The sequence below is a fragment of the Heptranchias perlo genome, chromosome 4 (assembly GCF_035084215.1).
Source record: "Heptranchias perlo isolate sHepPer1 chromosome 4, sHepPer1.hap1, whole genome shotgun sequence".
Classification (NCBI taxonomy): domain Eukaryota; kingdom Metazoa; phylum Chordata; class Chondrichthyes; order Hexanchiformes; family Hexanchidae; genus Heptranchias; species Heptranchias perlo.
This window is the reverse complement of record NC_090328.1, coordinates 71,680,242-71,708,188: the sequence shown is the minus strand read 5'-3', so window position 1 is coordinate 71,708,188 and position 27,947 is coordinate 71,680,242. Positions and strand designations below refer to the sequence as shown.

The 27,947-nt window shown below is 41.8% G+C and overlaps 1 protein-coding gene across 2 annotated transcripts; it reads right to left on the bottom strand.

Moving 5' to 3' along the window:
- Window positions 1-51: 51 nt before the first annotated feature.
- On the bottom strand, window positions 52-26,316 carry LOC137321017 (phosphoserine aminotransferase-like). 2 transcript variants are annotated; one of them, XM_067983120.1, is made up of 9 exons: window positions 25,614-26,316; window positions 18,901-18,961; window positions 18,751-18,820; window positions 17,499-17,704; window positions 12,461-12,633; window positions 10,520-10,689; window positions 9,630-9,758; window positions 8,838-8,975; window positions 52-8,623 (listed from the first exon to the last, which is right to left on the bottom strand). In XM_067983120.1, exons 1-9 carry the CDS (start codon window positions 25,674-25,676, stop codon window positions 8,518-8,520), a joined length of 1,116 nt encoding a protein of 371 aa, XP_067839221.1. In that variant the 5' UTR covers window positions 25,677-26,316; the 3' UTR covers window positions 52-8,517. The 2 variants fall into 2 exon arrangements, with proteins under 2 accessions (XP_067839221.1, XP_067839222.1); XM_067983121.1 differs by lacking the exon at window positions 18,901-18,961 and having other exon boundaries at window positions 25,614-25,700.
- Between the last annotated feature and the right edge of the window lie 1,631 nt (window positions 26,317-27,947).

The window sequence follows — 27,947 nt, the reverse complement described above, 5'->3', positions numbered from 1 at the left end:
AGCTCTGTCTATAGCAATAGGGGACTGAAAAGCACCATCAAGACAAAGCACTATGTCAAACCAACAAACTTTTATTTTACACAAAATACATGAACAGAATGCAGTTTTCATAGCAAGATAATTTCCTGTGCTCCAATTTCTTAAAAATGAAACCTTATTACCCCATAGACGTTGGTCCACTTTCAAGCAAAGTTAGCTGGTTCAGAATATTAAAACACAAGCAACTTTCTGCTTTTACTTGCTGGTCAACATCACAACTATCCGGTAGGGCGAACAAAACTTCTGTTACCCACCTCAAGCCTGTGCGGTCGGAGGTCTGGCCCACCAAGCTATCAGACAGCTCCAGATGGAGCCCGCTCTTAGAACTGCAGGCAAACATCATGATTCATAGAATAGAATCATACAGCGCAGGAGGCCATTCGGCCCACTGTATCTGTATTGGTTTGTTTAACCCAGAATAGTTCGCTATCAACATTGAATGAAAATACTCTTTGCTGATGGCTATTTCAACTGACTAACATCCTGGGTTCTTTCCACTATTTCAAAGTGGAGAAATATACATAAATAAGCAGTTTCAATACCAGCATGCTTCAGCTGTGACTCTGGGTAGCTAATTAACAATTCAAATTAGTATACCAACCAGCATGATTTAATCCCTGCTGGCTTAAATGTTAGTCAAAATCATGCATGTAGCATTATAAAAACACTAACTGAAAAAAACAAGTTCAGACAATATAGCCGAGGACCAAATTGTCATGGGTAAGCAGAGCTAGTGCTGAGCCAGTGTTTAAAAAAAATCAAGAAAGCAGGCCAAATAGAGTGCAGTTGCAGAGTTAAAGCCGGAGTGCTCCTTGAAAACATGAAAATAAAATTTAGCTAATTCCTCATGTTATGGGGAACTAGCAAGAGTCCAACGCAACCTGCCTTGGTATCCTGCATTCCCTTGGCTCACATACTTAATTCAGGGTCCCTTTACTTCTTCCCATGCAATTCATCAGATCATGCACATAATGTAGACATCACTAAGCTGTACTTGCTATTGCCTCAATTGTTCCAATATTTATATGTCCCAGTAGGTTCAATACATTAAAAAGTAAATATTTTCAAATATCCAACATTTAGAAAATACATTGCCTTCAGATGAAAGGTTGCACTTTACTTGGCAGGTATAAAACCGCACTTGAGCTGCAAGTTTAATGAACGTTTACTATCGGGAACATTTTATTTCAAGTAGAAAAAAAAATCAAGAAAGTTTTACATATCACAAAAGGGCATTGCAGCAAACTAGAGATGATATTTGACAGGGCAATGAGATTAGTGTGCAACATATCACAAAGCAAGCACATTGCAAGAATGTTTTAGGTTTACTTAAAAGTTCCACATGGGCTAAGATACGCTACTCCACAGAACACTAAACCAGGGGTTTCAATCGTACAGCCTGTGGGCCATTATTCGGCCTACACAAGTTTCATCCAGCCCACAGACCTCCCACGAATCATCTTTTCTTTATCCAGAATGTTGAGGTGGCACCCCTGGCCAAGGCTGTCTACGAGTTAAAGTTAAAATCAGTTACGCATGATCCACCGCATTTAATACCTGCTTTTGCCTGACCCAGTTTTGCAATGTCTTCATGGAATTATAGAAATTTATGGCGCAGAAGGAAGCCATCCAACCCATCGTGTCTGTACCCCGAAAAAGAGCTATCCAGCCTAATCCCATTTTCCAGCTCTTGGGCCACAGCTTTGTAGGTTCTGATGCTTCGAGTGTACATCCAAGTACTTTTTAAATGCAATGAGGGTTTTTACCTCTACCACTGTTCCAGGCAGTGAATTCCAGACCCCCACCACCCTCTGGGTGAAAAACATTTTTCTTCAGCTCTCCTCTAATCTTTCTACCAATTACTTTAAATCTATGACCGATTATTGACCTCTCTGCTAAGGGAAATAGGTCCTTCCTATCCACTCTCTCGCGGCCCTTCATAATTTTATATACCTCAATTAAATCACCCCTCAGCCTCCTCTGTTCCAAAGAGAACAACCCCAGCCTATCCAATCTTGCCTCATAGCTAAAATTCTCCAGACCTGACATCCTCGTAAACCTCCTCTGTACCCTCTCTAGTACAATTACATCCTTCCTGTAATGTGACCAGAACTGTGTACACTGCTCAAGCTGTGGCCTAACCAGTGTTTTATATAGTTCCAGCATAATCTCCCTGCTCTTATATTCTATGCCTTGGCTAATAAAATATTCCATATGCCTTCTTAACCACCTTATCTACCTGTCCTGCTACCTTCAGGGATCTATGGACATACACTCCAAGGTCCCTCTGTTCCTCTACACCTTTCAGTATCTTCCCATTTATTGTGTACTTCCTTGCTTGTTTGCCCTCCCCAAATGCATCACCTCACTTCTCCAGATTGAATTCCATTTGCCACTTTTCTGCCCACCTGACCAGTCCATTGATATCTTCCTGCAGTCTACAGCTTTCCTCCTCACTATCAACCACACGGCCAATTTTTGTATCATCTGCAAACTGCTTAAATGTAGGGGGCATGATTAAGTCAAAATCATTAATATCTCACAAAAAGCAAGGGACCTAGTACTAAGCCCCACAGCACCCCACTAGAAACAGCCTTCCAGTCACAAAAACACACGTCGACCATTACCCTTTGCTTCCTGCCACTGAGGCAATGTTGAATTCAACTTGCTACTCTCCCTTGGATCCCATGGGCTTGTACTTTTTTGACTAGTCTGCCACGTGGTACCTTTTCAAAAGCTTTGCTAAAATCCATGTAGACTACGTCAAATGCACTACTCTCATTGACCCTCCTTGTTACCTCCTCAAAAAGGTCAATCAAGTTAGTCTGACACGACCTTCCCTTAACAAATTTATACTGACTCCTGCCTTTCTAAACGGTGATTAACACTGTCCCTCAGAATTTTTTTCTAATAATTTTGCCATCACCAAGGTTAAGCAGACTGGCCTGTAATTACTCAGTCTATCCCTTTTTAATAGAACAGTACATTGGCAGTACTCCAATACCACACCTGTGCCCAGAGGGGATTGGAAAATGGTCGGAGCCTCTGCTATTTCCTCCCTTGCTTCTCCACAGCTGGGGATACATATCATCCAGGCCTGGTAATTTATCTACTTTCAAGGATGTTGAACCCCTTAATATTTCCTCTCACTATGTTTATCCCATGCAATATGTCACACTCAACATCTGCATTGTCCCCCTCGTGAAGACAGATGCAAAGTATTCATTAAGAACATACCCACGTCTTCCTCCTCCAGGTTACCTTTTTTGTCTCAATAAGCCCTACTCTTTTAGTTATCTTCTTGCTCTTTATGTATTTATAAAACATTTTTGGGTATTCCTTGATTTACTTCCCTGCCAGTACTTTCATGCCCTTTCTGCTTTCCTAATTTCTTTTGTAATGTCACCCCTGCACTTTCTATACTCCTCTAGGCTTTCTGCAGTATTGAGCTCAGTATCTGACTGAAGCTTCCTTTTTTTGCCTTATGCTCCTTAACATCCAGGGGGCTCTAGATTTAGGAGTCCCACCCTTTTTCTTTGTAGAAACATATTTACTCTGAACCCTATCTCCTCCTTGAATGTCTCCCACTGCTCTGATACTGATTTACCTCCAAGTAGCCGTTTCTAGTTCTCTTTTGCTAAATCACATCTCAGAATTGGCCTTTCCCCAATTTAGAACTCTTACTCCTGTTCTATCTTTGTCCTTTTCCGTAACTATGCTAAATCTAACAGAATTATGATCACAACCACCAAAATGCTCTCCCACTGATACCCTGTCCACCTGCCCAGCTTCATTCCCTAAAACTAAGTCCAGAACTGCCCCTCTCGTCCGAATTGCTACGTACAGGCTAAACAAATTCTCCTGAATGCATTAAGAATTCTGCACCCTCTATACCTTTTACACCAATTCTACCAGTTAATATTAAGGTAGTTGAAATCCCCAACTATAAAACTGTCCTATCGTTTATTGTTTCTACACTTCAGAAATTTGCTCTAGCTCCCTCTGATTGTTTGGTGGTCTATAATACACTCCCAGCAGTGTAATTGCCTTTTTTTGTTCTTCAGTTCAACCCATATGGCCTCATTTGTGAGCCTAACTATCCCGCCTCACAGCTGCAATTGTTTCTTTAACCAATATTGTGACCCCTCCTCCTCCCCCTCATCTGAAAACCCTGTAATGAATAATGTTGAGCTACCATTCCTGCCTTTCTTTAAGCCATATTTCAGTAAAACTATGATAGACATATCATGTCTCTGTGCCCTCAGCTCAGCTGCCTTACTCACAACTCCTTGCATTGAGGTATATATTAAGCACTTGTCTATTTTCTAGACTTTGTTTTCTCTGCCTTACAAACGGTCACTAATTTTCTGCTTTCCATTTCCAGCTCTGTTTCTCTCCCTTATGAATGTAGGCTCAGGTTCTGATTGCCCTGCCAAGCTCGTTCAAACCCTCACCAACAGCACTAGCAACCCTCCCCACAACAATATTAGTTCTGGCCCTTGAAATACAACCAGTCTGGCTTGTACAGGTCCCACCTCCCCCAGAACCAGTCCCAATGCCTCAGGGATCTCTAGCTATGCATTCATCTACACTATCCTCACTAGTGTGTGGCACCGGGAGTAATCCGGAGATTACTACCTTTGCAGTCCTGTTTCTTAATCTCTTGCCCAGCTCCCCAAAATCTGCCTGCAGGACCTGATCCCTCTTTCTACCTATGTCATTGGTACCAATACAGACCACAATCTCTGGCTGTTCACCCTCCCCCTTCAGAACCTTCTGCAGCCACTCATTGACATCCTTGACCCTGGGAGCAGGGAGGCAACATAGCATCCTGGAATCATGCCTGCAGCCACAAACACCTATTTTGTTCCCCTAACTACTGAATCCCCTATTAGTATTGCTTTCCTGACCTGCCTCCTCCTTTTCCTCCTTCAATACAGCTAAGCCACCCATGATGCCATGGACTTGGCTCTGGCTCTACTCCCCAGAGGAGCCATCACCAGTGTTCATAATACTGGTTAGAGAGCAAGATGCACTCAGGGGGACTCTTGCACTACCTGCCTGGTCCTCCTAGTCTGTCTGGGGGTCACCTATTCCCTCTCTGTCTGCACATAAGCTGCGGAGTGACCACCTCCTGAAACGCACTATCCACGTAGCTCTCATCCTCACAGGATATACTGCAGTGACGCCAGCTGCTGAAACTGCCAAACCTCAAGCTCCTCCAGCTGATGACACTTCCTGCACATGATTGTCCAGGACACGAGGCGTGTCCTGGAGTTCCCAAATGGTGCAGGATGGGCATTTAACAGGATTGAGGTGCCATGCTGCACCTCTTTATTCAGCTACTAACTCAACTTACCAGAAAGGGATCTGGGCAAAAAAAAAAATTCAGCTCTTGTGCTGACATTGCTTTAGATTTTTTTTTTTTAAAAACACTCTGGCTGACACTCTTGCTCCCTACCTCTGGGCTCTGCAATTGAGGCCTACTCAGGGACTTGCTACAACTCCCCTGCTGCTCTATCCCTGAACTCTCAGCTCCACCCTCCAAGCTTTTATCCACTCTTAGGCCTCCAATCAATCACCTACCTGCTGTTGTGTGATGTCACTTTCAAATTTCTGCTTGCAACATTGATCCCTGCCTTAAGGGCTACTTGTCACTACAGAACTTATGTCTTCAAAAGGAAAAGAAAGGTAGATCAAGAGTGCTGTGCATTGAGAAAATAGGAGAATTGCATATTTCTTTGCGGACATGAATAGAAAGCCCATGTGCTTGATTTGTAATCAGATATCTGGTGAAGGTGAGAAACATTCAAAAGACTCCATGAAACAAACCATGGTAAGAAATATGATAAATACAAATGGGAAGTTGTGAAGATAAACATTCTGAATTAGCACAGTTGTTAGAAAAGCAGCAAAGTTCACTAATGCTCACTACACAAGCAATATTGCTAAGGCAAGTTATGTAATTGTCAATGAAAGCTGTCAGCAAAACAATTTTCTGAGGGAGCATTTTTGAAAACCTGCATACTAAGAGTTGCAGAAGCAGTGTCCAGATAAGCTGAAAACTTTTGCAAATCTCAGCCTCAAATACAAGTTTCAGAGAGAATTAATGATTTCTCTCAGAATTTGAACAGTCAATGCCAGGGGAAGGCCACATCACACTAGTTTGATGACTAAATCTTGAAACGGTCAATGCTTTTTTTGACATTGCATCACGATCCAGCTGTTTGAGAGTCAGACAGGGAAAGAGCTTACTGAATTACAGAACAAATAGTGCTAAGACCTTAACTTCATGGTGGATGTTAAAAAGCACCTGAATGCAGCAGCACAACCAAGTAGTGACAATACAAACATACAAATTAAGAGTAGGCCATTCGGCCCCTTTAGCCTACTCTGCCATTTGATAAGATCATAACTGGTCTGATTGTGACCTCAACCCTACTTTCCAGTCTACCTACTATAACCTTAGATTCCTGATTAACAAGGGAGTCAATCTAACTCAGCCTTAAAAATATTCAATGTTCCTGCTTCCAGCGCTCTCTGGGGAAGGGAGTGCCACAGACTCACGACCCTCAAAAGAAATTCTCCTCATCTCAGTCTTAAATGGGGAAACTCTTATTTTTAAATCTGTGGTCCAAGTTCTAGTCTCCCACAAAGGGAAACATCCCCTCAGCATCTACCTTTTCTAGTCCCCTCAGGATCTTGTTTGTTTTAATAAGATCACCTCTCATTCTTCTAAATTCCAGTGTATACAGGCCCAACTTGTCCAACCTTCCCTCACAAAAAAGGTGACCCCCTCATCCCAGGAATCAGTCGAGTGAACCGCCTCTAAAGCAATTATGTCCGTCCTTAAATAAGGAGACCAAAACTGCACACTATTCTAGATGTGGTCTCACCAATGCCCTGTACAATTGTAGCAAAACATCTACTTTTATATTCCATTCCCCTTGCAATAAATAACATTCCATCTGCCTTACTAATCACTTGCTGTACCTGCATACTAACTTTGTGATTCATGTACTAGGACACCCAGGTCCCACTGCAGAATTCTGAGATACAATCTCTCCCTATTTAAATATACTGCTTTTCTATTGCTCCTGCCAAAAGTGGACAAGTTCACATTTTCCAACATTGTACTCCATCTGCCAAATTTTTGCCCACTCACTTAACCTATCTATATCCCTTGCAGACTCATGTCCTCTTCACAACTTACTTTCCTACAATCAGCAAATTTAGCAGCCATACATTTGGTCCCTTCATCCAAGTCAGAGATTGTAAATGAGGCCCACGCACTGATCATGTGGCACTCCACTGGTCACATCTTGCCAACTTGAAAATGACCCATTTATGCCTACTGTTTCCTGTTAGCACGGATAAAGGATTGATTAGCTAATGTTATAACATTCATGCCTGAGATTAAGCTTCACTGTGGGTGAAGCAACTTGGCACTATGATGGCACCACAGACCAGTACATGGGTAAAATTGCTAAACTGAAAGAGCTTGCACCTTTCATGACCTCAGGCAATGAACTGTTGTAATAAAAAAGGAATTTCAAGAACAATTATCTTACTTGAACTATGAAAAAATTTGCAATTTAATACACCTTTCTGTCCATGTGTATGATGTATCAGAAGCTCCAAATGGAAGCTGTTCAACCAAGTGTTGCACTGCAATTCAAGCACTAGTTTTCAGATATTGGTGTTATCAAGTTTTACCAATACCTGGCAGCAAATTTATTCCAAACTGAAGTCCTTTGCATGAAGAATTTTTTCTATGCTTGGGACCATGTGTGTGCATGAATAAGTATTCTCCATCACAACTATCAAGTGTAAACCACAGTCTCAATATTACCAACCTGAACTCTATACTCAAGATAGCCTCAGACCAGTCATTTGTTCCAAATGTTGATGCAATGGTTCAAGCCAAGGGAGATGCTGAGTTATCAGGGAGGAGCAGTAAATAAAAACCTAAATGCAAGCAAGTACTAATATGGTTTATCTTTATTTCTATTTTAATAATTTGTTGAATATGGCCCATGCCAAGGTACCTGACCAGTCCCATCATATAAAATGGAGGGGGATTTCGGTCCATATCCAGGTTTTATTTTATTTACAGGTTGTGCAACTACTACTCAACATTACATTGGATTTTTCACAAGTACCATAGCCACAATTCAGCTAGTTAGAAGGCTAACTTTAAAGAGGGGCAGCCTGAATTTGAAGAGAAAAAAAAGCAGCATTAGATTAAGATTGGGATTGCATTGGGAGTTCCTCCATCAAGCCACAGCGTACTCCTGAATGTATAGTACTTGGTGATCCAAGAGTGATTTACACTTTGAACATTTCTGGTAGTACCAGCACTCCATTAAAGAACCATACAAAATATCTCAATAGGACACAAAAGACTAGAGGCTTACAGTGTATAAGATTATGCAGTGGTAAAACCAAAACTGAAGCTTGGTACAAAGACAAAAAAGTTTACACAAGATGTTCTTTCATAAAGTTGATCATAAGCTCTGCCAGCTTTTGAGCTTCTTCCACTGTCACAGCATTATAAAGGGAGGCACGAATCCCACCAACAGACCTAGCACAAATAGCAGAGCATACGGAATTAGTACTATTTATATAAAGGCTAGTTTTTAAATAAACTTTATAACCCATCCCTCTGCCCTTTTGAAGGGACCCATTTATGCAATTACATTTCATAAAACACAGCTATTAAAGTAAATCTTCAGGGATGCCATTTAACAGCTCATACTATACCAATTTTGAAGTTTAAAAAAAAAAATCAGATTTACCTGTGGCCTTTTAATGAAATCATATTGCATTTAGCAGCTTTGTCAAGAAACTTATTTTCAAGAACACTGTCCCCATTAGCATTTCCAATGTGGAATGGAATATTCATTCTGCTTCTGCAGGTTGAAGCAGATGGACACCTAAAATTAAAGAACAGTTTTTAAAAATAGTATTTTCAATCAAGACCTTCCAATAAGACTGGAGTGTATAACCCTTCCTTAATACCATAAAAATCTAACTTTTGTTCCTGGGATGTGAGTGATACTGCAGTATTTATTGCCTATCCCATTTGCAGAGGGAATATGGAATAAAAATGGGGGTAATTTTAACTTAGGCGATGGGGTTATGTGGGTGATATTGGATCAACTACAGTCATACACCGCACCCATTTTACTTTTCCCATTAACTTCAATGCGGGTGTACAGCAGGCTGCTAATCTGATATCACCTGTATTACACCATCACCGAAGTTAAAATTAACCCAACCAGCATTGGTCTGGAGTCACATTGGACAAACCAGGTAGGGGTGGCAGAATTCCTACCCAGAATAGAATAGTTGGGTTTTTAATAACAATCCAGCAGCTTTCATGGTAATCTTGTACTGACCCACAAGTTACCAGATTTATTGAATTTAATGTCACAACTTGCCATGGTGGGATTTTCATTTAGGATCTCTGGGTCACTAGCTACCTTGGAAGTGCAGTAACTGTTACTGTTCAGACATTAATTCTTACATAAATGTTTCAAAGCACTGTATAAATACAAGTACTAAATTAGCAATGTACACCAACTTACACATAGAATCCATTGGATCCATCAATCACATCATAAATCAACTTTGATTTAGCAATACTGTTTTGTTCCATTGCTTGAGCACCCCCACAGTTCTTAATCCATTGCAAGACCAAGCCCATAATGTAAATGCTGAAAGAAAAAAAAAGATCTTGTGTAGGTATCACTCTGGACACATTTCATAGATACAGGGCAAGATGGAAGGAAGAGCAAAAAAAATGTTAAGAAAAGTGACTTAAGGCACCTTCAAGTTCAGCAGATTTGTTTATACACAGAAAGAGAATGGTTCTATAGAAGTACAGATAGAATAGGTTAAGGAATGCATTCTACTGTACCACTGAACTATTGCCCAACATAGATGTCACCATCCTTGTAGGAGGATGTGCAATTTCAGGCAACAGTCTCTGCACTTAATACTGTACTTGTTGGTTACACCATCTGTACTCTTAGGACATTTGAGCTCCTACCTGATGTCAATACCATTATAGGTGGCCAGTGTATGAATATGCTTGATTTCAAAAGGAAATCAGAGTAGCCAGTATTAAGAGCCCCAACAACTGTCAAATCATGTTAAACTTGGAAAGGAAAGCAAGTATAAAAGATGGTAGTACTGATGCATCATAGTGCATAAATTACTTCTAGGAGCATCATGTCAGTTCTGCATTTCACACTGGAGGCAAATACAAATACTCAAAACCACTTATTTCCAGTAGTGTCATGGATACTTCATTTGGTATGCCTACACTTACTGAACACAAGAGGTTCTCTATAGACAAAGTACACAGATTGTTGCCTTCTTTTAAAGAAGGCTACCACATGAAACAGAATAAACACAATTAAACCAATAATGGTACCAAGAATTGTCATACAAGTTAAAAATAAAAACCATTTACCTGTAGCATGGTGGAGTGTTGTAGAGAGAATTGCTACTGCCTTGCACTTTATAGTCAAAAACTATTGGACATTCCTTCAGTGCAAATCCCAGAAGATCCTCTCTGATTATTACCACAGTCACCCCAGCACAGCCAACATTCTTCTGAGCACCAGCAAAAATCATACCAAACTGCAGAAGGAAATAAATCTGGTCAGTTTTGTTGCTTCATCAGCTAACAGCTAATTCCCAATAGCAAACAAATTACTAGAGTGGAATAAAGCAAGGTTTATTATTTTTAAACTTATTACTTGATCTCCCACAGTATTCCTGACAGTTTAAGTTAAAAATTACAATAAGTAGGAGTCAGCTGCCAGGTATTCTGACTGGACTTGTCCTTGCATTGAGGCCCAGAAAGTCCAGGGATGCTGCTAGGTAGAAAACTCCCAACAAGTACTTCAGGGAGGTGCAGGGGAAAAAAACCTCCAAGCCAAAAAGGGACCAGCATGTCCAAGACAGTCATGATCAACTAAATATGGCAACTCCCAGTGTACCCTCCCACTCAAAAAAACCCCACAAGCATGGAAAATTCCTGTGATCCATTTTGGTGCGGGGGTTTGGGGAGGGAGGGGGGGGGGGCAAGAGGGAGGGAGGGAGGGAGGGAGGAGCAGAAACCTCACTGAAGGGATTCTAAGCTTTGCATGGTCAGGAAGAGAAGTTGCATGGTCATCAGTTTAGTGAAAATAGGCCTGGCCTAGGCCTGGCCCAAGCCTTCAAATTTAGTGTTAAAAAAAGTTATTTCAATTCAATCTTTGGTTAAGAAAATAGTAAAGGGACAAATCAAGTGTCTAGGGAGGCCATCTGGCTACTTCTAAAAAAAGTTTGTCACTTTAAATTGTCCATGCCCTCAAATATTTTAAAGGGAGAATCTGGGAAAAATCTGTCTCCACTGCCTCACTGGGCCATCTATTCCACATGTTTGTTACCCTGTTTAAAAGTAGTAAAATCTGCACTGTCCATGTGCATTTCTTCACGCTTGAAGCCATGTCCCCTGGCTTAGAGTTTGTAGCAATCCCAAACATATCAGGGCTCAATTTATCCATTCCTTAAAATAATTGAATACTTCAATTATGGTCTCCCCTGAACCTTCAAGACACAGACTCTTCAATCTCCTCAAAAAAGGTCACGTGCTTAAGTTAGGTATTGTCTGTTTACCACTCAAGGGTTGAAAGAAAAAAAAAACTTACATTTATATAGTGCTTTACAGCCAATGAAGTATTTGAAGTGTGGTCACTGCTGTAATGTAGTAAACACAGCAGCCAACTTGCACACAGCAAGGACCCACAAACAGCAATGTGATTATAACCAGATTATTAAGAAAGGTTTTAGGTGTTGGTTGAGCGATGAATATTGGCCAGGACACCAGGGGAATTTTTCCCTGCTCTTTATCAAAATAGAGCCACAGAATCTTATGTCCATCCTAGATGGCAAACAGGGCCACAGTTTAGTGTCTCATCTGAAAATGAGACCTCTAACAGTCTAGATTTTGTGCTGGAGTAGGGTTAGAACCCATAGCCTTCTGCCTCTGGAGCCAAGAGTTCTACCACTGAGCCACAGCTGACACTAAAGTATGCAGATTTTTTTTGGTCATCCAACTGCTACCTTTTAATATGGACAAAGATCAACTGTATGAAGAGCCTATGCTGCTGTCAAAAGAAAACAAACGTGCCCAACTCCTTAGATAAATGGGAGCTAATCTTACTTGTCCCCTCAGCGCCTTCCCTTTTTCCCCCATCCCCAAGCTTCAGAAACAGGTATAAATTACTTTAGGTTTTCTGGTGTGCTTTGAGTCAATTGACCACCAAAATAAGATTCTCATCACAGAACAATTCTGCAAGTGGACTAGATATCCACTGCAATGTAAAGGCAAGGGTTGTCTTGAAAGTTGAAATTTAGACCGTACCTTGGAGACCTCCACCGGCTTTGAAAGAAAACTTGATGACATGTCACAGACCAGTACAGTTCCTTGTGTGTCTGGGACAAAGGGAAATTCCACACCATGTACAGTCTCATTGGCACAATAGTAGACATAAGAGGCATTTGGGTTCAAATTCCAGCTACTTGGGTTAGGGATTGCTGGAACACAAGAGAAAACTTAAGCATCCCATATATCAAGTCTACAGTAGGACAATATCAACCTGAATTTTAAGACTTCAAAAAGGAATTTACATTTTGTCTCAATTTTTACTGCTGCCTGCTCCCACTCCCTTAGTGTAAGACAGCATGAGCCTCTAGACTTCGACATAATTAGCAATGAAGCTCCTTCAAAAGATGAGGATTAATCTTGCCAGATTTTTTTTTTATTAGGATATTTTAGGCTCCATACAGTGACTAACCACTACTGCACTAAAACTTGCCCAGTTATCTGGGCAATCAACCTTGTGACTTTCTGGCAGAGTGGGGGGAAGGAGGTGCTGCTTTGCCTTGCTTTTCCTAACTTTTTCCACAGAGCGGCAGTGGACCTGAGCGTAGAAGACTGAGATTGGGGAATAAAAGCAGCAGCAGACCTGCAACGAGAAAACTACTCGAGCGGCGGTACTAAAGATGAGCCCTGAGGCGGCTTACAAATCCAGGTTCCGGGAGAGGGAAGCAAAAAGTATTCGTAGTGTGACGTCACCAAAAAGCAGGTAAGTGATTGGTTGGTGAGTATTTTCTTCCTCAATTTTTCTAAACTTATATTTTGTGGTTACTACAGTCTCTGTGTAGCGGGGACGACTGTTAAGCAGGGGCCCTTGAGTATATCACTTAATTCCAGTGAGATTGGTGGGATCCATTTAATTTAAATCAATTAAAGGGTAAGTCATGGCAGGACAGCTCAGCCCCACGGCATGCTCCTCCTGCTCTATGTGGGAAATCAGGGACACTGTGTCCCTGACGACCATGCGTGCAGGAATTGTATCCAGCTGCAGCTACTGACAGACCGCATTGCGGCACTGGAGCTGCGGATGGATACATACTGGTGCATTCGCGATGCTGAGAACCACGTGGATAGCACGTTTAGAGAGTTGGTCACACCGCAGGTAAAGGGTGTACAGGCAGGAAGTAAATGAGTGACCACCAGGCAGAGTAAGAGGTGCAGGCAGGTAGTGCAGGGGTCCCGTGGCCATCCCCCTCTCAAACAGATATACCACTTTGGATACTGTTTGGGGGGGGGGGGGGGTGGGGTGGTATGATTTATCAGGGGAAGGCAGCAGCAGCCAACTTCCTGGCACCATGGGTGGCTCTGCTGCACAGGCTGGGAGGAAAAAAAGAGTGGAAGAGCTATAGCGATAGGGGACTCAATTGTAAGGGGAATAGATAGGCGTTTCTGCGGCCGCAACCGAGACTCCAGGATGGCGCGTTGCCTCCCTGGTGCAAGGGTCAAGGATGTCTGAGCGGCTACAGAACATTTGAGGGGGAGGGCAAACAGCCAGCTGTTGTGGTGCACATAGGCACCAACGATATAGGTTAAAAAAGGGGATGAGGTCCTAAAAGCAGAATATAGGGAGTTAGGAGGTAAATTAAAAAATAGGACCTCAAAAAGGTAGTAATCTCAGGATTGCTACCAGTGCCACGTGCTAGTCAGAGTAGAAATAGGAGGACATTTCAAATGAATACATGGCTAGAGGAGTGGTGCAAGGAGGAGGGATTCAAATTCCTGGGGCATTGGAACCGGTTCTGGGGGGAGGTGGGACCAGTACAAACCGGACGGTCTGCACCTGGGCAGGGCCAGGACCGCTGTCCTAGGGGGAGTGTTTGCTAGTGCTGTTGGGGAGGGTTTAAACTAAAGTGGCAGGGGGTTGGGAACCAGAGCAGGGAGACAGAGGAAAGCGTGTCAGGAAGGGACAGAAGGTATGGAGTAAAAGGTAAAGTGTTTAAAAAAGGAAAAAGCAGGAACTAAGTGTCACAAAACATATTTGAAAGTTCTTTATCTGAATGCACGTAGCAATCGTAACAAAATGGATGAGTTAACAGCACAAATAACTACGTATGGGTATGATCTTGTGGCCATTACAGAAACATGGCTGCAGGGTGACAACGACTGTTAAATACCCTGGCATATTTAATTCCCAATCAGGAAGGACAGGCAGGAAGGGGAGGTGGGGTGGCTGTTAATAAAGGAAGGAATCACTAATACAGAGAAATGATATTGGGACAAAGGATCAGGATAAATGAAACAGTTTGGGTAGAGATAAGGAATAATAAGGGGGGAAAAAAAACTTGTGGGCGTAGTATATAGGCCTCCTAATAGTTGCAACTCTGCTGGAAGAAGTATTAATCAGGAAATAGTCGGGGCATGTAATAAGGGAACAGCTATAATTATGGGGGATTTTAACTATCATATTAACTGGACAAATCAAATTGGGCAGGGTAGCCTTGAGGAAGAGTTTATTGAGTGTATTAGGGATGGATTTCTCAAGCAGTATGTAACTGATCCTACAAGGGGGCAGGCAACCTTGGACCTGGTCCTGTGTAATGAGCCAGGATTAATTAATAAGGTCCTAGTTAAGGATCCCCTTGGAATGAGTGACCATAACATGGTTACATTCCATATCCAATTAGAGGGTGAGAAGGTTGGTTCTCAAACAAGCATACTGAGCTTGAATAAAGGAGACTATGATGGTATGAGAGCAGAATTGATTAAAGTGGACTGGGAAAAGAGATTACACAGTACATGAGCAGTGGTGTTCATTTAAGGAGTTATTTTACAACTTTCAAAAAATATATATTCCACTGAGGAAAAAAGGATGTAAAAGAAATGACAGCCATCCATGGCTAAGAAATTAAGGACAGTATCCGACTAAAAACAAGGACATAAGGTAGCCAAACTTAGTGGGAAGATAGAAGACTGGGAAGTCTTCAAAAAACAGCAAAAAGTAACTTAAGGATTGATTAAGAAAGGGAAGATAGATTATGAAAATAAGTTAACAAAAAATATAAACAGATAGCAAGAGTTTCTACAGTTATATAAAAAGAAAAAGGGTGGCTAAGGCAAATGTAGGTCCCTTAGAGGATGAAACTGGGAAATTAATGGTGGGAAACATGGAGACGGCAAAAATGCTGAACAAATATTTTGTTTCAGTCTTTACGGTAGAGGACACTAAGAATATCCCAACACTGGACAAACAGGGGCTCTGGTGGAGGGGGGAGCTAAATACGATTAAAATCACTAAGGAATTGGTACTCAGTAAATTAATGGGACTCAAGGCGGATAAATCCCCTGGATCTGATGGCTTACATCCTAGGGTCTTGAGGGAAGTGGCAGTAGGGATTGTGGATGCTTTGGTAATAAATTTTCCAAAATTCTCTGGACGCAAAGGTCCCAGCAGATTGGAAAACTGCTAATGTAACACCCTTATTTAAAAAGGGTATCAGGCAGAAGGCTGGAAATTATAGACCAGTTAGCCTAACATCAGTGGTGGGTAAAATTTTAGAGTCTATTATTAAGGAGACAGTAACTAAACATTTAGATAAACATAATTTAATAGGACAAAGTCAGCATGGCTTTACGAAGGGGCAGTCATGTCTGACAAATTTGCTTGAGTTCTTTGAGGACATAACGTACAGGATGGATGAAGGGGAACCAGTGGACGTAGCGTATTTAGACTTCCAGAAGGCATTCGACAAGGTGCCACATAAAAGATTATTGCTCAAGATAAAGAATCGGGGGTAATATTCTGGCATGGTGGAGGATTGGTTATCTAACAGGAAGCAGAGAGTTGGGATAAATGGTACATTCTCGGACTGGCAACCAGTAACCAGTGGTGTTCCGCAGGGGTCGGTGCTGGGTGCCCAACTCTTTACAATCTATATTAACGATTTGGAGGAGGGGACCGAGTGTAACATATCAAAGTTTGAATACGATACAAAGATGGGAGGGAAAGTAGAGAGTGAGGAGGACATAAAAACCTACGAGGGGATATAGACAGGCTGGGTGAGTGGGCGGAGATTTGGCAGATGCAATACAATATTGGAAAATGTGAGGTTATGCACTTTGGCAGGAAAAATCGGAGAGCAAGTTATTTTCTAAATGGCGAGAAACTGGAAAGTACTGCAGTAGAAAGGGATCTGGGGGTCCTAGTGCAAGAAAATCAAAAAGTTAGAATGCAGGTGCAGCAGGTGATCAAGAAGGCCAACGGAATGTTGGCTTTTATTGCTAGGGGGATAGAATATAAAAACAGGGAGGTATTGCTGCAGTTATATAAGGTGAGACCGCACCTGGAATACTGCATACAGTTTTGGTGTCCACACTTAAGAAAAGACATACTTGCTCTCGAGGCAGTACAAAGAAGGTTCACTCGGTTAATCCCGGGGATGAGGGGGTGGACATATGAGAAGAGGTCGAGTAGATTGGGACTTTACACATTGGAGTTCAGAAGAATGAGAGGCGATCTTATTGAAACATATAAGATTGTGAAGGGGCTTGATCGGGTGGATGCAGTAAGGATGTTCCCAAGGATGGGTGAAACTAGAACTAGGGGGCAAAATCTTAGAATAAGGGGCTGCTCTTTCAAAACTGAGATGAGGAGAAGCTTCTTCACTCAGAGGGTAGTAGGTCTGTGGAATTTGATGCCCCAGGAAGCTACATCATTAAATAAATTTAAAACAGAAATAGAGAGTTTCCTAGAAGTAAAGGGAATTAGGGGTTACGGGGAGCAGGCAGGAAATTGGACATGAAGCTGAGTTCGGATCGGTCAAGGCCCTGTGGGTGGCGGAGCGGGCCCAGGGGCTGAGTGGCTGGGTCCTGCTCCTACTTCTTGTGTTCTTTAGATTTGAGGTTAGGATCAGATCAGCCATGATCTTATTGAATGGTGGAGCAGGCTCGAGGGGCCGATTGGCCTGCTCCTGCTCCTATTTCTTATGTTCTTATAATATTCTACTGCTAGAATACCAAATGAATCTCTTCACCCCCTTTGACAATGGATCAGTTAGACTTCTACAGTCAACATATAGGTTCTTACTTGTGTATGAATCAAGCTTGGGGTGGACAATATTCACTTTTCCATACTTTGCTGCTTCTTTGGCTGCATTAGCAGACCAGGATCCAGTAACTACATAATCGGCACACCTCTCTTCTTTCAATCCAATAAGATTTAAAGGGACAGCACTGAATTGACCGGTTCCACCTCCCTGAAGAAAGATCACCTTGTAGTTTTCGGGGATATTTCTGCATTAAGATACAAACAGGAGTCATAAGATTACATGAAAATCTCCTCCTGCTCACTCAACCTTTTGCATCAAAGAGATTATGGTCTAATTTCATGTCAAAAAGTTGAGTTTTCTTCATTGCTATTTTACAGAAAATCACTTCAAAAAAAGTTATATTAGTTGTTCACCCCACTGCAGCATTGTATTAAAAGAACTTGTACTTATAGTATCTTCACAATCTCAGGATATCCCAAAAGCATTTCACAGCCAATAATACTTTTGCAGTGCAGCCACTGTTGTAATGTAGGAAAAGGTGGCAGTCAATTTGCTCACAGGTCCCACAAACAGCAATGAGATGTTAATCTGGTTTAGTAGTGCTAGTTGACAGAAAAAGTGTTAACCTGGACACCAGGAGAACTTCTTTACTATTTGAACAGTGCCATGGGATCTTTTACAGCCACCCAAGTGGGCAGGCAGGCCTCAGTTTAAAGTCTCATCCAAAAGTCAGTACAGCATTCACTCAGTTTCACTGAGGTGTCAGCTTCAATCATGTGCTGAAGTCTCTGGATGACCTCCATAACCTTCTGATTCAGAGGCAAGAGTGCTACCAAAGTCAAGGCTGACACTTTGTATTATATAATCATTAATTCCTAGCTACTGAACATTATAATACACCACCCATCCCCTTAACCAACATTGCTAAACACTATTAAACAAATCTAACCAACACAACAATTTCAACAGAAAGGACACTTATTGTTAAACATAAAAAATTCATCCATCTGACAGCATAATTAGCAGATGTTAAGATGGTCATTCAAGCAAACATGAACTGGTTGCTCTTTATTCTATTGCTATGCATTGTAATAATGCCACTAATTAAATATACACACACTACATGCGAGTTAGTCTTTTTTTGCACTTCAAAAATCAGCAGCTATTTATTCCAGTAAAATCACTGATCTCCTCGAACCGTTCAATCACGTCACAATGTATTTACATTGTAAAGAACAGCCTGTGAAATTTCAACTGTAGCAACTAGATTTAAGTGCACTTGCTCCTTACAGCAGCTCTCGCAGGTCATTTTCTGTGGTGTTGATAATTTTGATGAAGTCTGAAGATCTGTGACTCATTTCTGTTGAAGAAAAAGATGCAGTTAGAACATGAAAACATGATGGCCAGTTGACATGATAATCTACCTATTTGGGAGCTCACCTAGAACACTAATTCCAAGTTCTTTGTAATCCAGCAGCTCTTTCTGTGCTTGAAGCAAGACCTGGAAACATGAAACACCATTGATTAAGCCACAGACACTCCAGTCACTCATTTATCACAACACATCTAATGAACCCCAAAACATTGACCTTCTGTCAAATGCTGCCCGACCTACAAATGTTTAACATTGCTATTTCTATTTCAAATTTCCCTCCATCTTTACTTTATAGGGAATGTATTCATTAATGTACTATTCAGATATAAATCAAGTTATTACTTGCATTTTAACTACCAGGCAGCACAGTAAGCTCATATTCTGAACCAAATTTAATGTCTTAAGGTTCACTGGTCAAATAAAAATTTGATTTCACAAGAAAAATCTTAATTTGATTGTACAAACATCCTTATCAAAGCAACAGTTATGTTCAACATTGTTACATGAGGTGTTGAACTGGATCCCTTTCCCATGCCCAAATATAAAAAAGATGATGCCAGTACTGGCATCAAACATGGCAGAACCATTTCCTTAGTGCCACTTCTGAATTTTACTTGTTGGCAACAATCACAACAGCCTGAACGATGAGTGGTTCCATGCAATAATTTGGTGTTGTGCAATGGAAAAAGTGTGAATAACCAGTTTAACTGTGCATCATTAAATTTCAGCATCATTAAAAACTTACTTTTTAAAAAAAAGTTACCTCATTAGGTATTAAAGGTCTTACAGGCACTCCAAGAAAAATAGATTTTATGATCATATCTGTCAAGCTAGGTTGAAAGATCTGTACCATTGTGACAGTGGCAGGGCCTTTGGCCTCTTGTTACAAAGAGTGCCCAGCATTAAATACAGTACATCTTGCAAAGATGGACCAAAATGGAGTTTGGTGGATTTATAAAGCAGATTTGTCACAAGGTCAATGAATCAATAAGTCAGCTCGCACTAAACCAATGTTTTCCCGATATGCCAAGATATGGAGAACATGGTCCTAGCCTGTTTTGTTGAGGCAGCAAAAAACTTTTGAAGATGCTTTTGTGAACCAGTGCATGGTGGCCATGGTAGATATAGTCTATCTGGGGAACAACTTTGTCAACATTAGTTTATCACACAACACAGCAGAGTGGAACAACTAAGGATGTTGCAGAGTATTTGGTTGAAAAGACCCAGGAGTTGTGCAATAGAGCCTTGCTATGGAAGCACCAAATGCAGATGGTGTCCAACTGCTCATTATTGTGACAGAAGTAGACTACTTCTTCAATGTGACTGAAGAACTCACTGCTTTGGAATGTGCAAGGAACCACAAAAAGCTTTAGTTTCCACATCAAAAAAGTAGTTCAATGCAACACTAATATGAATTGGTTTGTTAACAGAATTTGATCTCTTGCATCTGGAAGAGACAATGGTGTGAACAAACTGTGGACCAAGCTTCCTGGCTTGACCACTGACTGTGCTGCAGTGCAGAGACTCAAGGCACTGTTCAAGATAACAGATGGGATACATGCAGTGTTTTGCTTTCTGTGCTACCATTACTCCAGAATGGTACGCTAGCATTGAATAGATCATGCACATTGCAGGTATTCTGACAGATTTTTAAAAAAGGGTTAAGCCTTTTTGGACACTACTGCAAAACTGCTGCTATCTACAGAACAATCAGGCCAACCCAGAATCATAATGGACAATGGCTTAATCCGAGTGCACGTCTACATACAGAATGAACAGGTCCACAAGGGATCACAATGGACAATGGCTTGCGTGCAGATTGAAGTCTGGTACAGAGATTAAAATAATTAATGAATGAGGAAGATCATTAACCGGAGTGCGTGGGCAAAGGAAACAAACATCTCAAAACCAGACAATGCAGTTGATAACAGGACATGCCTAGGACTGGAGCTGGTGTGGCAGTTTGATTTGACTCAATTACAAGACTGTCATAGACCAGCCAATTAAGGCGGCCTAAACACATTGCGGTTGGCTAAAGTGGAACTTTCGGCAACTGGTACTCGCCCCAAGAAAAATAAGAGGACATCGAACTAGGTCGGGGCTGCAGTCAGTGGGAAGATAAGGAGATCCATCTAGGAAAAAAAAACGTGTTAAACCTCAAGTGCAAATGGATTGATCACCGGTAGCCTTGACGGCACTCCAGTTTTTCAAGGTTGTATTATGAAATTGAGATATTATTGTTGAATGTATAATAAAAAAGGACAATTTGTCTCGTTTTCCTCGACTGCACCACTTGGGTCCACATTACTCCGGTACTAATGATGGTATACAGAAATCTTATTTACTGACCCAGCTCAATCACTGCCTGCCACAGCTTATTGATGAACAGCACAGAATGACCAACTTGTAGCTAGTAATGGTTGTGGTCGTCAAGGCGATCAATTTATTTGACCAAGAGGCCCAAATCATCAATGCCATCTTTGAAATGTGCTGAAGTTGAATGCACTAGTGTCCTGCTATACCATAATGTACACTGGTTTAGCCATAGTACACTGTCAGTTCAAGTTACATAGTGAAAGAGCAGAAGACCCCTGCAAGGCATGGCACTTGGATCTTTCATTTTTATCTGACTTTAAACCACTTGAATGTTTGCAAAAGACTGCAATGGAGTTGTTCATATGAGGAAAGATGGGAAGTGATACTGAATGGGACCCAGTGATCATAGCTCACACAAGGGTAAATGATACCAACTTTCCTCCCCACCCCCCCCATGTCTTAAAAATCATGAAGTGTCTCAAAACTCAAGAAGGTGCAAAGTAATGTTCTCTGGTACATTCCCAGTATTTTGGAAAGGAGTTGAATTTACCCAGAAAAAAAATGAGATGTTAGAATGGTTGGCAGCATGGTGTGAAAATAAAAGTGCAACCATCATAAAATCACTAGGAAAACTTTCTTTCTTATTGTGAAAGGGCTGGTACAGGCAGGGTAGGCTGCAACTAAACAAAGTAGAAAGACTTCGATACTGGAGGTGGCTATCAAAAATCATTTAAAGTAGATAGGTACGGGTGGATTGAAGCATGAAGGAATCTAGATCCCAGAGGAGACATATTGTGGGGGAGAAGGTTGTTAATTGATTAGGTATGGATATAGACATCTAGATGTACGTGAATTAGAAAATCAGGAATAGGCAGACTGAAAAAGGAGGTAAATCTATAAAGATGTATATAGATGGATGCTAGAAGCATTGGGAGTAAGATACCACACTGGGGACTGTTGACAGTAGGGAACTATGATGCAGTGGTAATATCAGAAACACCTCAAGACTAAGGATGGAAATGAATGCAACATCCAAGAGTATAGAATGTTCAGAAGAGACAGTGGACAAAAAAAAGGTGGCACAGTCTTATACATCAAGCACCTGGGAAGTAAATAAAATTGATCCTGTGGAAGGGAAAAATACAGAATGAAACACTCTGGGTTGACATCACCAATGCTATAAATTCCAAGCTAACACTTAAAAGGGGAGGGGGGAAAGATAATGCTACAGACCTCCAGATCAGCACAAGGACAACAAAAAAAAACCTCTCTGAGGATTTATTTCAAAATGGTACACTTCAACCAACTATAAAAGTAGGAAAACATTAAAGTGGAAAAATACAAGTGCTTTAGAAAGTCAGTAAATGTAATACATGACTGGGTCACAAAACAACAAGCAGTACTCATTTTGACCTGGTATTTGTAAATGACCTGAATATACAGGAAGTCTAAGGTATAGCAGCTCTGGGAGACAACAACCAGAGAATGATCTTGTTTAACATAAGATAGGAGTCAGAAATACCCACAAGCAAAAGCCAAGTATATGAATTTAGTCCTTTATAAAGTTAACATGAGTGAACAACCAAGACATTAAGATGGGGGTGGGGGCAGGGTGCTATGACAGACTTCCTATACATTTTTGTAGGTCAAGAGGAGTACTGCCTCTTGTTTCATGGCCCAGTCATGCATTACTGAAAAGATTGAAGCTGAAAGGCCTGGGAGCCTTTGTTGACTTCATTGCTCTACATCAGACATTAGTGTCAAAGCCAGCAGAATATTGCCCTGTTCAGGGCACCATTTCAAAATTTTCAAATGACAAAACTTGGACGTGTAGTAAACAGTGAAGAGGATAGTAATAGATTGCAAGAGGACAGACAGGCTGGTGGAATGGGCAGACACATGCAGATGAAATTTAATTCAATCAGATCATGGCTGATCTCTGACCTCAACTCCACTTTCCCACCCAATCCCCATATTCCTTGGTTCCCAGCTGGCTCTCCATTGAAACCAATGGAGGAGCATGAACTTGCTGCTGGAACACAGTAAGTACCCACTAAAATAGTTACACTCAAATACATCAGGTGTAAACTAACTTAACAGCATGGTAAGTCTTAAATGACTTCCAAAAAAAACCCTCGGGCTCTGAAAATTAAATTTTAAAAAATGTGGAGTCTCATTCATTGCAATTTAAATAGCTGTTGCACTTTTTAATTTCAAAATTCTCTTTAAAAACTGTCTTTGATCTGATGTTTCTTACCCTCTATTTCACTATCTCAACTGTTTTTAAAGTGATTTTACTGTTGTAGATTTCAACTCTTTGCAGCTTATCAACGAGGCTGCAATCTGATTAGTCGATGGGAAAGCACGATCTTCTCATTGGCTACATAGGTCCTAGGTTCATGGAGTTAACGCTGGACTCTTCAGGTTCGCTTTAGAGAAAGCTCCCGCAGTAAAGATACAACATGGGTAAGTTAGTACACAAGGAGCAGCAAGTACGGATCGTTCATCGCTTACAGCAATTTCCGGCCCAATATGTTCAAATTCTGGATTGGGACTTCAGGAGATAAGGGTGCTACTGACTAAGCCAAGTTGACATTACCGAGTAGTTCATACTGAAATAATGGCAAAAAAGTTTTTAAAATTCTGTATCAAACATTTATATCTTGCAGGTGTGCACTGATCAGGTTTCATTAGCTGCTTTTATATTGTTCAGGCATCGGCACAGCTGATGACAATGAGGATAAACTTAAGAAAACAAAAAGACAGCTTGGGAAACCCTTTTCTGAAAAGAAAAAAATTCTTGACTGCCAGTGTCCCTGTGGCCAGTAATTACTCTAAAAACAGCAGCAGTGTCTTTACTGCTAGGAATGTCAGGACTTCACTTACACATACTATCATGTCCAGTTGGTACATGTGCAAAGCAACAAGTCCCACAGTACAGCCAGCTTACTGTTAGAACAGCAGCACACCCAATTGGTAAATGTAAGAGACTGGCAGTCAGGTCACTCCCCCAGGAGTCACTACAACAATGAAAACAGCCATTGTAGTCACTTAAATAAACAAATGGCAAAAGTGGCACTGAACTAACTCAAAAGAAAATGAATACACATGTGAGAAACTCATTTTAAGAAGTATACAGATGTTGAACCAACTGTAAAGTACCAGGGGAAAAAAATTGTTTGAGTTGGTGACTGTAAAGTGACTTAATAAACCAGTGATATCTACCAACTTTGCATTATCAAGTTAAACATCTATATTGCCTAGATTTATTTTATAACCACTGGTTAATGAAAACTGTTAATGAGCAGAGGAGTGCTCAATGACCTACACTGGCTCCTGGTCCAACAATACCTTGATTTTAAAATTCTTATCTTCATTTTCAAATCCCTCCATGGCCCCTCCTTCTCCATAACCTCCTCCAGCCCTACAACCCTCAGATCTTACCACTCCTCCAATTCTGGCTTTTCGCACATCTGATTTTCATCACTCCACCAATGGCAGCTATGCCTTCAGCTGCCTAGGTCCTAAGCTGACATTTCCTCCACCTCTCTCTCCTCCTTTAAGACACTCCTTAAAACCAACTCTTTGACCAAGCTTTGTCACCTGTCCTAATATCTCACATGGCTCAGTATCAAACAAAATTTGACAATGCTCCTATGAAGCACCTCGGACCATTTTACTACCTTAAAAAAAGATGCTATTTAAATGCAAGTCATCCATGAAAACTACCATGTAACATTTTCCACTGAAAGGACAGAGGCTAATTCAAACATTCTGACTATGTTTAACACCTGACTGGAATGACTGGGCACCACCAAGTTAGAAAATCGTCCATATCACCCCTGACTGACCAGATGAAAGCTTCTCAATCAGCTGGAATGGTTCCAACCAGCCAGTCCCAACCTTGTAGCAACAAGGTCACATCACAAAATGACCAATCATTCAGGACTGGTTAACTATAAAATTAGCAATCTCAAGAAACCATAAAGCTAGGCACAATGGAGAATACAAAAATCCTACTGAAGCTTATTGCCGATGTCAATACACTCAACAGCAGGAATATGCAACAAACCTGCCCTTCAAATGCTCACAAGTATCCTGGCATTTCCTAAAGGTACATCAAGTAGTAATCATTTAGAAGGTCACACCAACTGCAAATACTCCATCTCATCTTTACCACTGAAGATACTAGAAGAGGCACTTCAAAACGACAGGGAAGACAACATCTGTTTTTAATAGGTCTCTTAATAGCTAGCTGCAACATGGCAGCAAATGCAAAGACAACCTCCATTAAAAGTTTACAATTTCTTTTAATATTAAAAGTGAGCTACACAGAGGCATTTCAAACAACAGAAAACCCATTTCGAACATGCCGACAAGCCAAACATCAATCCCGCCTCAATCAAAAACTGATCATTCTCAACACGCTTGATTAACAGAGAGGGGACAGCAAGTAACTCACCGGTAGTGGGAGCTTAGAAGGACCAGGACCAAAGTTGATGACTTGCTTGGTGCCGTTTTCCATCGCGCGCTGTCTATTCGGGACAGACTCGAACTATCGCGCGCTGTCTATTCGGGACAGACTCGAACTATCGCGCGCTGTCTATTCGGGACAGACTCGAACTATCGCGCGCTGTCTATTCGGGTGAGTCCGTTGGCCGCGCGCTGTCTATTCGGGTGAGTCCGTTGGCCGCGCGCTGTCTATTCGGGTGAGTCCGTTGGCCGCGCGCTGTCTATTCGGGTGAGTCCGTTGGCCGCGCGCTGTCTATTCGGGTGAGTCCGTTGGCCGCGCGCTGTCTATTCGGGTGAGTCCGTTGGCCGCGCGCTGTCTATTCGGGTGAGTCCGTTGGCCGCGCGCTGTCTATTCGGGTGAGTCCGTTGGCCGCGCGCTGTCTATTCGGGTGAGTCCGTTGGCCGCGCGCTGTCTATTCGGGTGAGTCCGTTGGCCGCGCGCTGTCTATTCGGGTGAGTCCGTTGGCCGCGCGCTGTCTATTCGGGTGAGTCCGTTGGCCGCGCGCTGTCTATTCGGGTGAGTCCGTTGGCCGCGCGCTGTCTATTCGGGTGAGTCCGTTGGCCGCGCGCTGTCTATTCGGGTGAGTCCGTTGGCCGCGCGCTGTCTATTCGGGTGAGTCCGTTGGCCGCGCGCTCACTCTCACAGAAACTGAAACTCTCCCAAACTGCCACAGAACGCACTCATTGCCGGCGCTTCTTATTGGCTGTTTTCACATGGTGATTGTATTCAGCGCCTTCTAATTGGTTCTTCACCGGCTCACGTGATGTTCGCAGCTGGTGGTGGTGCACGAGCTGGCCGCGTGATCAGAGCAGCTTTGTGCAAGAGTGGGACGGGTTGCACCAGTCTCTGGACGTGCATCCAACCTCAAGGCAAACAAATAACTCCCTGTAATCCCGAATGAATACCTCAAGTATTTAACAAATAAATGTAGATTAGATTTTAGTGGAGATTAATATAAATATGTTTTAATTAACATTACAAAGAAATTCCCTACTGGGAAGCTAACGTATAAGAAAGAAACTAGTTTTCGTTTATATAATGATTTCATACCCTGTAATTTTGTTTTTTATATATTCAAATGTATGCGTAGAGAGCGAGAGAGAGATGGCGATTCCACTATATATGCTGTATTAGCCGAATAGTAACTTTGCAACAAGGCAATTATGGAAAAATATATTTTGACTGTTAACATCAGCTGGTCAGTCAGTTGTTATAAACATGCTGGCAGTAAATAACACATGACATCATGCTCCTTTCTCCACTGCTTCTTTCCAATCAGAAGGTTGCCATTCTTCCTGCACACAGTCTCACCTTCTCAGCTTTGATCTTCCACTCTTACCTAGTCTCTCACACAAGTCTCGATGTGCTTCAAGTACAATTAATTACTTTGGAGTGCAGTGACTATTGTTATGTAGGCAAATATGGTTGTAAAACCTAAGATCTATTCCATTACCTTCTTAGGGTACTGATCTTCAGCCAGGCTACACATTTTTTTCCCTTTTCAGTCTTAGAATAGAAAGAATCATAGAAAGGTTACAGCACGTAAGGAAGCCATTCGGCCCATCGAGTCCCTGCCGGTTCTATGCAAGAGCAATCCAGCTAGTCCCACTCCCCCGCCCGATCCCCACAGCCCTGCAATTTTCTTCCATTCAAGTACTTATCCAGTTCCCTTTTGAAGGCCATGATTGAATCTGCCTCCACCACCCCCTCGGGCAGTGCATTCCAGATCACAACCACTCGCTGTGTAAAAAAGTTTTTCCTCATGTCACCTTTGGTTCTTTTGCCAATCACCTCAAATCTATGTCCTCTGGTTCTTGACCCTTCCGCCAATGGGAACAGTTTCTCTCTATCTACTCTGTCTAGTCCCTTCATGATTTTGAATACCTCTATCAAATCTACTCCCAACCGTCTTTATTCCAAGGAGAACAACCCCAGCTTCTCCAGTCTATCCATGTAACTAAAGCCCCTCATCCCTGGAAGCATTCTAGTAAATCTCTTCTGGACCCTCTCTAAGGCCTTCACATCTTTCCTAAAGTGCGTTGCCCAGAACGGGACACAATACTCCAGTTATGGCCAAACCAGTGTTTTATAAAGGTTCACCATGACTTCCATACTTTTGTACTCTATGCCTCTATTAATAAAGCCCAGGATCCCGTATGCTTTTTTAACTGCTTTCTCAAACTCCCCTGCCACCATTAACTATTTGTGCACATATACCTGCAGATCTCTGTTCCTGTACCCCTTTTAGAATAGTGCCCTCTAGATTATATTGCCTCGCCTCGT